At 39.6% G+C, this 12139-nt stretch overlaps 1 protein-coding gene across 1 annotated transcript in view; it reads left to right on the top strand.

Annotated features, from left to right (window-relative positions):
* Positions 1-3389: 3389 nt before the first annotated feature.
* Positions 3390-12139, top strand: part of galnt9 (polypeptide N-acetylgalactosaminyltransferase 9) — a 111250-nt gene continuing 102500 nt past the window's right edge. Inside the window, exon 1 of the mRNA XM_033973392.2 lies at positions 3390-4308. Within this exon, the coding sequence (XP_033829283.1) occupies positions 4068-4308 (241 nt within the window). The 5' untranslated portion in view covers positions 3390-4067. The remainder of the gene's footprint in view (positions 4309-12139) is intronic.

Raw genomic sequence — 12139 nt, 5'->3', positions numbered from 1 at the left:
GTGTTGTACCCAATTTTACTGTCTTGAAAACTGTAGCGGTCCAAATAGACAGCATTTCTCAATTTCCTACCGCATTTTTAGCATCCTAAATCTTCCCGGGATTAGCTTTGAAGCCCAACTAGCATGCTAACTGTGCACCTGTGTTACTTCTTGGCTTGCAGTCGACACAAATGGTTTATAATTAGATGCACACAGCACACAATGGTCTCGTTTTGACCCTAAGAGCAGCTTTTACGGTGCATTTGTTGTACACTTTATTTTATTAGTGCACTTCCAGTCGTAAACGTTCTCCTAGAAAGGCGGTTTCAGGTTTGATTTTATGATGTTAATATTTTATGCTTGCTTAACACTGCTGGAATTTATGCTTTCTTCGTTTAACCCACACGTCCTTCCCGAGACAGTCCTTATTATCCAGGTTTGAACAAATACGCTGCATTTGATCGAGGCCTTTCCTTGGTGGACTCTACGCTACATGATGCCTATCTGTCCAGAGGTGACAGCTGGGATTAAAGCAGAAAAGGTCAATAGACACTAATAAAGATGGACCGTAGAGTTGTGGTGTATCTCTGAAACTGTGGAGAGTGAGTGACTATGTGGCATTTATCAGAACAAAGCCCAAACAAACAAGATGGTGACATTTACTCCAGCCAAACACATGTGGATGACACCTATTATAAAGGTCACACAGATTCACCCTGGAAAGAGTAGTAGTACATTTGTGTTTTACAGAAATTGAAAGAAATTCTAAAACATATACAGAAGTTAAAGGGCATTATGTAACGTTTTTGTTGGAGGGACCACTGCCTTTTCCTGAAATGTTAACTTATCCAACTAACTAACATTGTCCTTTCATATTTTTATAGCAGCATTAATGCTATCAATTAAAACAATGTGTTTTTATAGCAAAAATATAATTCATAATATCTTGTATACTATGTAAATCTGCTCCCATTACATTTACTATTTAAATTTTACTTAATGCCCCTAAATATTGATTGCGTATGTATCCCAAAGTGCTTATATTGAGGAACAATTAGTAAATGGAGCCTAGTGTACATGACTCTAGTTGTGTATTACCAGTGTGCTCCTGTATCAGTATGCACAGTGCTTGTTCCAGCAGCTGTCCTGAATGTGTTGGAGCTCCTTATGTGGGCGCTCTGATTGAGGGGCCGGGTGCAGCTGGCAGAGTCCCAGGTTAATATGGTTAAAACACTGGAGTGCCAGGGCCGGCCCGCGCTTTGCCTAATGCTCAGAACAGGCTGGAGGACTTCACTGAGAGTTATGGAGGGTGCAGAGAGGCCAGTTATGCACTGTGTCCTTTGCAATTTACTTAGATAAATGTGACTGTGATTTCCTATAAAGATTCAGTGTTTGTAGAGAATGGAGGCATGCGTTTAGAAGATCAATGACAAAAGCTCAAAGTACAAAAAGGTGCGTTATATAATTTTTGTATTGTATTATTCAAAAATGATGCTGTGTATGAAGTTTAATAATAGATACTACATCAGCTTAAAGACTGGAGCCTGGTTGTACATTAGTGACTCTTCTGACATTTGAATATTGTTATTTTTTTGTAAACGACGGTGTTATTCCTTGCATAAATGAATAGTAACGGCAGTATTCTTGTCTTGAAACTGCCTTCACAACATATCTGATTATTCCAGCCTATCTATGATCTATCTTTGTCATCCCTCTGCACACACCTTGAAAGCAATCAGCACATTTTGTAATAGGACACATGTGCAGAATGGTACGCTTAATTAAACGCTGCATAGTAAGACGGAACAAGCAGAAGAGATCTCGTAGTGAGGCGAGAACACCATATGGGGGAGCTCATGATTGTGCGTTATTACCGAAGCAAATATGCCAAAAAAATGAAAATGCAGTTATCATCAAAAGTTTGCTTTATGCCTTAGTAGTTTTGCAGAGAAAAAATACATAGGTGCTGAGGCAGACTGTTACAACCGCCTTCATAGCAGAGCGGTTTAGCAGATATGCGCAGTGTTTGATAAGGCTTGATTTAGAAAAGCAAGGAGAAAGAAGCAAGGTCAGACATTGTAGTCATGTCTAAATGTATGCACAGCGATACAGTTCATGTGTAACAGAATATGGTGTGATACAATACAAACAGATGTCTCGCTGTGGCACAAAAGCCTCTTCAGATGCACGTTAGACAAAGATGAACTGCAACACGAGAGCTTTACAATATTATAAGAAGCACTAATGACACAACGGTGGTACTGACGGTTAAGTATAGACCTATATTCAATTACATTTATTTCTGTAGAGCCTGAAATCGCAACAGTAGCTTCAAGCAAGTGTTGATTTAACCAAAAGAAAATCAAACAGTGAAACAGTCATTGGTCAATAAAAGATTAACCAACAAGCAGATTAACGAACAAGCAGATTAACCAACATTTAAAGGAAACAAACAAGTGGATAACTGTCCAAGGGCATCCTCGGGTCTTATCCTTCTTGGCAAGGAAGAAAACCCCAATGGGAAATATATAAGCTATTCTAAATGTTTAATTCCCTACAGGCACAGGTGTAAATGTGCTAAATGAAGGGTAATATTTGATGAAAACTCTGCCAATAATCACATAAAAAGAAGCTATTTGCAAAGTTACTCACAAACGGTGGCTGTATTAATGAAACATAAGATGAGATACATGTAAAATGACACATACTATTGGTGAACCACTCAAAATCATCAGTGTAGGCTTTTTTCTTTTCCTTTTTTTTGGTCCAGATGTGCAGTTTCATAATAAAATCCCCTTCCTAATCAAAGCAGAAGTAATGTGCGTTCCATGGGGATAAAGTTACTTTGTGAACTTGTTTGTCCTCTTTTAATGTGTTTAACTTAAGTGAAGTAATTTAGTACGTCTGTGGCATGTTTGCTCATCTAGACATAATGGAGCAGATAGACTGGCCAAGCATATGATTGGAGAAATGAAGATTGTGAACAAGCTGACCATGCGTACATGTGGCGCTGCAATTACATAACGCGCGTTAAACCCAGACTGTATGCAACGTTACATTTAACCCCGGGGCTGTGGCATCAGAGGTGAGACTCAGGAAAGCGTTAACCCGTGCGCATTCCTGATCAAACATCTGTTAACGCCGCGTACTTTGTCACAGTTCACTTAAAGCTGCGCGCGTAAAAAAGCCGCTCGGCCGTGTGCGTCGCGCTGTTTATTTGATCCCAATAGTAAAATACGTGAATATTCATGATCGTGGCTAGAAACGTCAGGACGCAGCGAGAGCGGGAGAGATAGAGACTGCTGCGAGCTAGAGAGGCTGGGAGGAGGAGGAGGAGGAGGAGGAGGCGGCGGCATATCTCTCACGGACACCCAGCATATAGGCATCATTTCTCTGCGTGCGAAGGCAAATCTGATTCCGACTCACCCTCCAGCGCACAGTGAAAAAGAAGAATAGGCTACAACAATAATAAAAGACGGATGCACGTAGCGTCAGAGGGGCTGTTGGAGGAGGGAAGGAGAGAGGGGCCAAAACAGCGCCTCGTTTGTGAAGCCGGACCGACATAAGCTGCTGCCTGCCTCCGCGGTCGCAAACGAGCACCATCGCCAGCATTTCTTTTTTTTTTTTTTTTGCAAAACCCCAGAAATACCACAGCAGCTGAAGAAGATGCTCCACTGCCATCGCGTCTCGTTCAACATCATGGATACCGGGGCGCACCGGGGTTGACGACGTGTTATCCAGCTCCGAAAAGATGAACCGTTCCCTGGCGTCAGCTCTTCATTGTAATATGTAGCGCGGATTGGCTTGAAAGCGCGTTTGAAGCCCCCCCAACACGTAAAGCCTCGTTGAACGTCGTGGCACAACCTTCTGTATCCACCTTGAACTTCCCATGTGACGCCTCGGTGCCCCGTGTTAAGTTAGCGCAGTCACAGGGAGCTGTCCGCGGTGCTGGACGAGTCATCCAAGAGTTGACCTTCTCTGGAGACAAACACACGAGCCCCCTTTTAGAGTTTAAGGTGGTAAAGCAGGCCACCGCACACGGACAGCTGCTTGGCTTGACTGGGATCAGCCAAACAATCTGCTCTTTCATGGCTGTGGCACGCAAAATCAAAACTTTACTGACAGTGAATATTTTAGTCTTTGTTGGGATTATCTTGTTTTCGGTCTACTGCAGGATACAGGACCGATCCGAGGAGCTGATTCAGTTAGGGAGGCTTACTGACCAGAGGTTACGGGGAAGAAATGGCAAAGTTTCCAACTTGGTAGACAGGCAGTCCATTCTGCAGAGGCTGGAGAGGCTGGAGGATGTTGTCTACAATCAGCTCAATGGTAAGTTATGGTTATATTTTAATCATAACACAAGTAGAGACAGAAAAGTGATCATCCAAATACTATTAATACATTTATAACACATTTACTGACTGAAAATAATGCTCACATCAGTAAACAAAACAGTACTGCTTTTATATTTTCTTTTCTATTTCAAAAAACCTACATGAAATGCCTATAAATTAAGTTGCGGTTACTTAAAGAAGCACTGTGTGACTTTTCTGTTGGAAGGTCATCTACCTCCTCGCTCTCATTGATATATTGTTTAAATATGTAATGCGTATTGGCCTTAAACTTACTCAGTTACATGTAAGATCTGCGGTGAGGAGACCATACTCGCAAATTACAGATGTTTTTGGTTAAATGTCCGACTTTTGTTTTTGTTTTGTTGCTTTTTTTTCCAGAAACAACACATATTAAACTGTTTGCATTACGTAAAACTTGTGAAACCAAGTGATGTTGACATACATGCATAGAGTTGTGTGCCTGTGAATTTTATAACTCGGAAATAACATCGCTGAAGTTGAAGCGTGTGATGATGAAACTACTACCCATCTCTGATCACTGCCGAGCTGAAGAGCCTGCAGCTATAATTTTCTTATATATGTCAACCTTGTAACAGTAACAGAAAAAGGCACCTAGGAGTCTGTAGGGCTTTGAGCTCTCGCAGAAACAAACTGTGACTCATGTGCATTCATTTGTCAGCTTCCATCTTTTGACTCAGTGGAGCATCTTTTTCCTTCTCCACACATGTAACAGCAGATTGTATGAGTAAAGGTCTGGTGCTTGGTTAGACCGAGCTAATGATTCAGGCTGATGGCATCGCCGTGCAATACTTATAATACTTACAAATATTATAGGCTAGCTTGTATCTCTTAGACATTTCATTCCACGATGGCACGGCATGTACTTAACTTTTAAAGACGCTGTACCAGATGTTTACTGTCTTATAAAAAGTGAAAAACAGAACATGTTCATTTTAAACAGTTTGCAGAGGTCCAAAGGTTTTCCTCACTTACCTTATGCATTCGGAGCATCTTAATTACTCACTGCAATGAGTTTATAAGCGCTTTTCACAATTTTCAGAGAGCAGGTAACGGTAACAACAACTAGCGTGCTAACCAGCTGCTTATACAATATATCTGTAATGGGCAAGACACATTTAGCTCAAAAATCAGGTACATGTCCATTAATTGCCCTGCTGTTATCATGACGTCATTGATAGATATCCCATTTAACAAGCAGCTTGACTGAAAGGGATTAAAGTGACAGTGTAATAAATAAATACTTGTAATAGGCTAAACCATATGCATTTTGGGGGTGATACATATTGCACATTTGTTATGAAAACCCCAAACTAACATGTCTTCTTAGTTTTAACTCTGCTCCTTACTTCAAGACCCTCTGTCCTCGGTGTCATTGCAGTCCATAGTGCCAATGACAGGTATCCAATTTAACAAGCTGGCTGACTTTTAAAAGAAACGTCAATGTAAATGCTTTAAAAAGGTCAGACGGTGTTTTTACTGTGTGACCATTAGTCAGTGCGGGTCAGAAACAGTACCACTCTTTTGGCTCTTTTTTAGCTCTCTGGCTCGTCCACCGTATAAGTTCATATAGGGCTGCAAAGGGGCCAACAATTAAATATATTCTGCTATAATATAATTCCCCTCTCCAGGCATACAATTACAAATTAAGTGCCACTTTATACCAAAGAGAATCTGTTAACCTTGTGAAACTAAACTAAACCTTAACTGTGCTTTTGAAGATTGTGCAGTGTCTAAACCTGGTCAGTTGGTTCTATAGGGTCTGTCTTATGTTTGACAAGTCACTGAACATTGTATGTGTGATCCTAAAGATATAATAATGCATGTTTAGGTGTCACTGATCTTCATCAGTTTGAGGATGTTTGAGACAACAGCATGAGACACAACAACATGTGACATGTGTCTCTGGAACAAGTCTAACCCCTTAAAAGCCACACCTGCCATGCCTGGATGACTGAAACCTTTTCCTCATCTAGCCCTAGCGGCCACGTCTGGCAATGATAACTTTTTTGAGGAAGTTGCTCTTGTCTGTGATTGTGAAAGCATAGGTATTTAACTTTAGTATAAATGAAGTTTTGTATGTGTTTGTACATCACTTCTGCTAAAGAGACAGCCTTTGGTAAGATGAATTGCCTGTTAATTCACGTTAATTTCTGTATATTCAATTGTTCCAATTAATTCTGTTGGAAACTTTGAAAATTCATGAAATTGTGGAACCATTTTCATATACTGTATACACTAGTGCTTATGCAGGCTCAACAGTCATTTCCATTGATGGCCCACAGAAATAATAAAGGATTTGTCAGTTACAGTTTATTTTAACACAGCCAATATTAACAGCCATGTTCAATGTCCACTGTTGGGACGTCCTTGAGCCATAAAATATAATATGAAAGTGGTGTTGATGGATATGTTTTGGTGACTTGGTGATTCAATATGTTACATGTAATTATGTGGTAATTGAGTTGTGCTGAGTTGTTAACGCCTCACGTGTTTTGCCTCTGTGGCTTCCTTTGGGAAACCCTTTGCTTACTTCCTCTATAGAAGAATATAGGCGAATTGTTAAATCAAACTTGCCCCCTGTGAATAAATGTCAGTGTTCATATGTTTCAGTATCAGACTTGCAGATAACTATCCATTGTCATTGACATTCTAATGTATATCTGGGTTACACCCCCACAACCTCTTAATGGGAATATGCAGCAGAGATCAATGAATGAATACATTCAGGGAAATTTGAAATTCATAATTTTTATGGGGCCAGCTCTGTTACCTTATCCTTTTAGCATTTCACAAGCTTCTGCAATAAGATGATGGATACTCGGAAATTTATGTAAAAATATGGGACAGCTATTACTTTATCACAAGCTTATTATTTTTATACTGAAAATATGTTGTTAGATGTACTTGAGAATTGGACCTCACAGCAAAATTGGCCTTGGCCTTCTCAATCTGTCCAAAGGCATCCATTTGTTAAAGAAGGGGTATTATGCAAAAGTTTTAGTTGTTGTTGTTCTATCATGTTTTAATGTTGTTCCCTCATCCAAAACATGCCTGAAGAGGTTTCATTTATGTAGCTATCTCCCCTGGGCATATTCAGACCCTCTTTATGATTAACTGTAAGATTTTGTCCAATGCTCAGCCCACAAGCCTATGTCATACATGCTCCCACACAACAATTCTCCATAAATATACAAAAGCATGATCCTAAACTGTACACAACACTTTGAAAAACCTGAAAGATGGATGCCTATGCTGTTGTAATGTAAGAACGTTCCTTTAATAAACATATTCACATTGTGTCTGCGTAATCCCTCAGCCGTCGTAGTGTGATCCACAGCAGAAGAAAAATTAAATTCTGTCAACTGGACAAAAGTTTTAGACAGCATAAAATCCCAGTCTGTTCCAAACCTACAAACACTTAAAGACAGAAACTGCTTCACCCAATGGACAAAACCCAGAGCCACAAACAAAGCAATGCGGTCTGCTCTATTCAGTGTAGTGAAGACTGCAGTGAGCGTTATATTGGAGAAACTAAACAGCCACTAACCACTCCTTTGAAGATAGTGAGGTACAGATCTTACCCAATGAAAATAAATGGTTTGAGAGGAGAGTTAAAGAAGCAATTTTTGTTAGGAAAGACAATCCATCTTTGAACAGGAATGGGGGCCTTGGACATCATTTATCTCCAACTTAACTGCATCCTCAGACATGGAAATAATGCTTATATTTATGAGAGAATCCATTAGGAGCCTTAACAGTTAGGCAAATATGACTCAGGCACAGCTCACAACAAACAAACTGTAAACAAATAGGTGTGCTAGTTTCAGTGTTCAGCTCCTCTCTTCATATAGCTATAAGGCATTGTCCACAAACAATCTGACCAGAACTGAAGAAGCCACTTTTGTTCAGTTGACAGAATTGAATTTTTCTTCTGCTATTCCGATTGTGCTGTCAGGCCATAGCTATTTTAAGGGTCTGTTCTGGGTGTCTGGCATCCACTCTGCTGGCATTACTTGTCAAAATATGACAAAAAAAAAAAAAAAAGCAGTATTTCCTTGGGTAGCTTAACAATACTTTCTCCATCCCTTTCCTGGTGTTTTCATAGTATATGCAAATTTGGATTCTATTCTAGAGCCAAATCACGTAAAGGTTTTCATAAATGCATTAGACGTTATTGATAACTTATTTAAAATGTGTGCGTGGAAGTGGGTCGGACACCATTTTACACGTCTTAGTCAGAGGAAGACTGGCAGAGCATTATAAGTGAAAGAGATGAGCAGCCTAAGTGCAGAGCTGGCACACTCACCTACCTCCAATCAACAGAGAAGCAGGAAAATTAAACCCTCACAGAGCTCAGTGCAATGCCCACCAAGATGTTTATGAACTGGAAGTCAAATAATGAATTGTTAGAGTCCAAATATCCAGTGAGGATACGTGCAAGTGCTGACAAAACGACATTTAAACATAATATCACTCACATACATACAGTTGGATATTGTTTCCGAGTTAATTTGTTGCAGTAGTTGGTTTCAAAAGTGGAATATATGCAGCGAATAATAACAGTAGATTCCTTTTGGGTTAGCCCGTCAACTCTTTGTGTCACTTTGAAATGCACTAGGAAAGAAATCAAATGCAACTTAAAACGAAAGTCTAAATTATTATGCAAAATACAACACACAAAACTGGAGTAGGCTCATTCATTTGATATGGAAATGTGAAAAGAGAAACAGCAAAGATGATAAAAGACCACTTCTTAAGCAGAATCTTGCACCAATTTGGTTAAACTTAGACAAAATAGTTACTTTACTTTTATTTTGTCCATTTTAATACTGGGGTTTCTTCAAATTCAACCTCAAAACAATGTCGTCTCTTATTGTTCCCTCCATATTACTTGTTTCTGTGTAGACTCTGCACACCTGACTGGGCGACAGGCGCGTCAGAGGAGGAGAAGCACTTGGTCTGAAAGGTTAAGAAAACTCCCGCACACTCTTATCTCGCTCTTGATTCACTTTTATTCGCACAACGTTTCAGACCGTCTGACCTTGCTCCGGTACGAGGACAGCCCCTTCCGCTCCCCTTATTTACAATTAGACCCTGATGTACTCGCAAAAACGTGCATAATTCACTTTGCATCAGCCTTTTGTCAGTTAAAACGCATGAAAAATGTAAAGATTACTATCGCGCTAAAAAGACGAACAATTGTAGACCATAAATTTGACGTTTTTAACAAAATAAGTGACTCAGCTTATAACATAACCCAAACTCAAATCTAATATATTTAATCAATGCACAGTACACAAGATTTTTGATAACTACTCCTCTATATTCTTTACTTTACTTCACTAAGTCCTACTCGTACACCTCCATGACCCTAACAAATCTGATATTTTTCTCCCCTTAGTTTATTCCTCATTAAGTTTTTAGTTCAAAATGGCCGACATAACAACATAACAAGCTGAAATTGAGTTATAAAAATCCCTCCCTGACAGAAACACATCAGCCCTCATTATGTCATTTTTCTTGACAGCAGCAACACGTACCCTGCCTGGCACATGCTTTGAACACACGCCCGCTCCCAACATCCCGCTATGATCAGTCTCTTGCTTTGTTTTAATGCTGTACTTAGTCATATGCTCGGATCCCAGGTCTTTAACCCTTCTTTATAAATTATCCACTGATGACACATTGTACGCTTGGGTCATTGGGAATCGTGTGGTGATGGGGGAATGCCTCGTGTGCCAATAAACATTACCAGGTCCGGCAGCAATCTGTAGTAATTGGCCATTGGCTGTGTTGTTTATGACTGTTACTGTAGTGGTGTGGGGAGTCCTGGTAATTAGATTTGAAAGCCATAAATAAGTCAAAGATTTCAGTTTTATGATTGCATGGGGCAGGGTAAAGTGGTTCATACAAAAGAACTGGAACGTGTGATATTAAGAATTCAGTCTATTCTTTCAAGACGTGATACTACGCGTTTTAAGAGACAGGACTCTACTTTGATAATGTTTAAATCCAGGTTTAAACTGTTCTTTTTAGCTGCGCGTGTGACTGAAAGGTTTGTATTCTGCACTCTTCTCTTTTAATGTTGATTTTATGATGATTATTTATGTTTGATTTGTTGTATTGTGATTTTACTGCCTTTATTATTCTGTAAAGCACTTTGAATTACTTTTAAGTACGTATTGTGCTATACAAATAAACTTGCCGTGCCTTACCTTACCACTTCTTTATATGTAGTCAGTAGATATCTGCCTTTGACAAATTTTTCTTATATACCTTAATGGGCATTTTAATAAAGTTGTCCAAAAAGTGTACGCAATTTACTGAAATACCATTAGTACATTTATTGTTTGCATACAGAAGTGTAGTGTCTTGTATGGTGAAACATTTAATTTGCTGTATTTTTCCCCTTTTCACCTGTAGTGTTTTTGGTTTCAGCGTTACTCTCTTCTCTGTGCATGCCCAGTGTTGGTTTAATCAAATAAGAGGCTCCTATAAGCTTGTTAGCTGGATTATAAATAAGTCTTATGCTGTATCAGACGCTGCAAATACCAACTATTTAGTGCTTGTGATCTTACTAACTGAAACTGTGAACCAGATTTGTATTTTTGGCTACGCTAATTAATTCAAGTTTGAAAGAAAAAAATTGATAGTAAAATATTCAGCTGAAAAGAGGTGACCTTTGATTTAATTTATTCATTCTCTGTGTCAGCTTCATTTATTTTGACTGAGTATACTGTTTGATTTACATGCAACAAATATTTTATGATAATGTTTCTGGAATGAATAGGCTATGTTGAAAGCTGAAGTGAGTGTATCAGACAATTGTCCCATTTTTTTTGGATGCTCTAGTCACAATTTCTCTTTTGTAGCATGTTTCTCTCAAAGAAATCTCTCAAGATTTACAGAGTTTAGTGCTTTTCTTGTTGATTCTGCAGAGGACTGTGCTGTTTCTGCGTCTTCAGTGCAATCTTCAGTGCAAAGTCTTTTATTCTTTTAAAATTCATTCAGCAAACTGCCATGTTTTTGCATATACAGCTCCAGACTATACATCTTTGTAAAGTACTGTATGTAGACATGTGTAGTCCTGAGCGTCCCCGGGCATTGTTTGTTGTGTCCCTCTCATATACTTGCTCGAGGTGTCTCTTGTCATCAGCCATGCATGTCACTCCTCTCTCTCTTTCTCATGTGCACGGGCTGATGGGATACCTCACTGTCCCGGCTACAGCAGCGCCAGATACGGCCCTTATCTATAATGCCCATTACAGCCCAGGCACCTCGGCTGTTTGTATGCTAAACCGCGGCCACTGACTTGATGAGAGATGTCACCCGCCCTCCCTTCTTCTCACACTGTACAGCGATATGCATCCGAGAGCGTGTTGTTGTGTTGTTTTTCTTCAATCTAATGGCCCAAACAACACCAGAGCGGACCCCTGGTATGATTAAATGAACTATATTCCAGTAATGATATGTAGATGGGAGCGGTTGACAAAGCCCATTTCACAAACAGATAACAATCAATTCGACTGTGCCTTGAGGAATGATTTTAATGAATTCTGCCGCTCACCTGACAATCAGCATTCAGACAATAACGGCAAATTGAGACGAAGCTAGCGTCTCCTATATTTACATCTGTGGTCTACTGTCGTGCAGGGCTCACTCCATTGCCAGCGTGGATAATTAAAGATGTATTTGATTTTTCATTTGCCCTCCGCTCCCTGATTGCATATGGCAATTCTGATGGTGTATTTTTATTCATGTAATTTATTTTGTTGAAGGCCGAC

This window comes from Periophthalmus magnuspinnatus, chromosome 9 (genome assembly GCF_009829125.3).
Source record: "Periophthalmus magnuspinnatus isolate fPerMag1 chromosome 9, fPerMag1.2.pri, whole genome shotgun sequence".
Taxonomy (NCBI): domain Eukaryota; kingdom Metazoa; phylum Chordata; class Actinopteri; order Gobiiformes; family Gobiidae; genus Periophthalmus; species Periophthalmus magnuspinnatus.
This window is presented reverse-complemented; position numbering and strand designations above follow the sequence as displayed.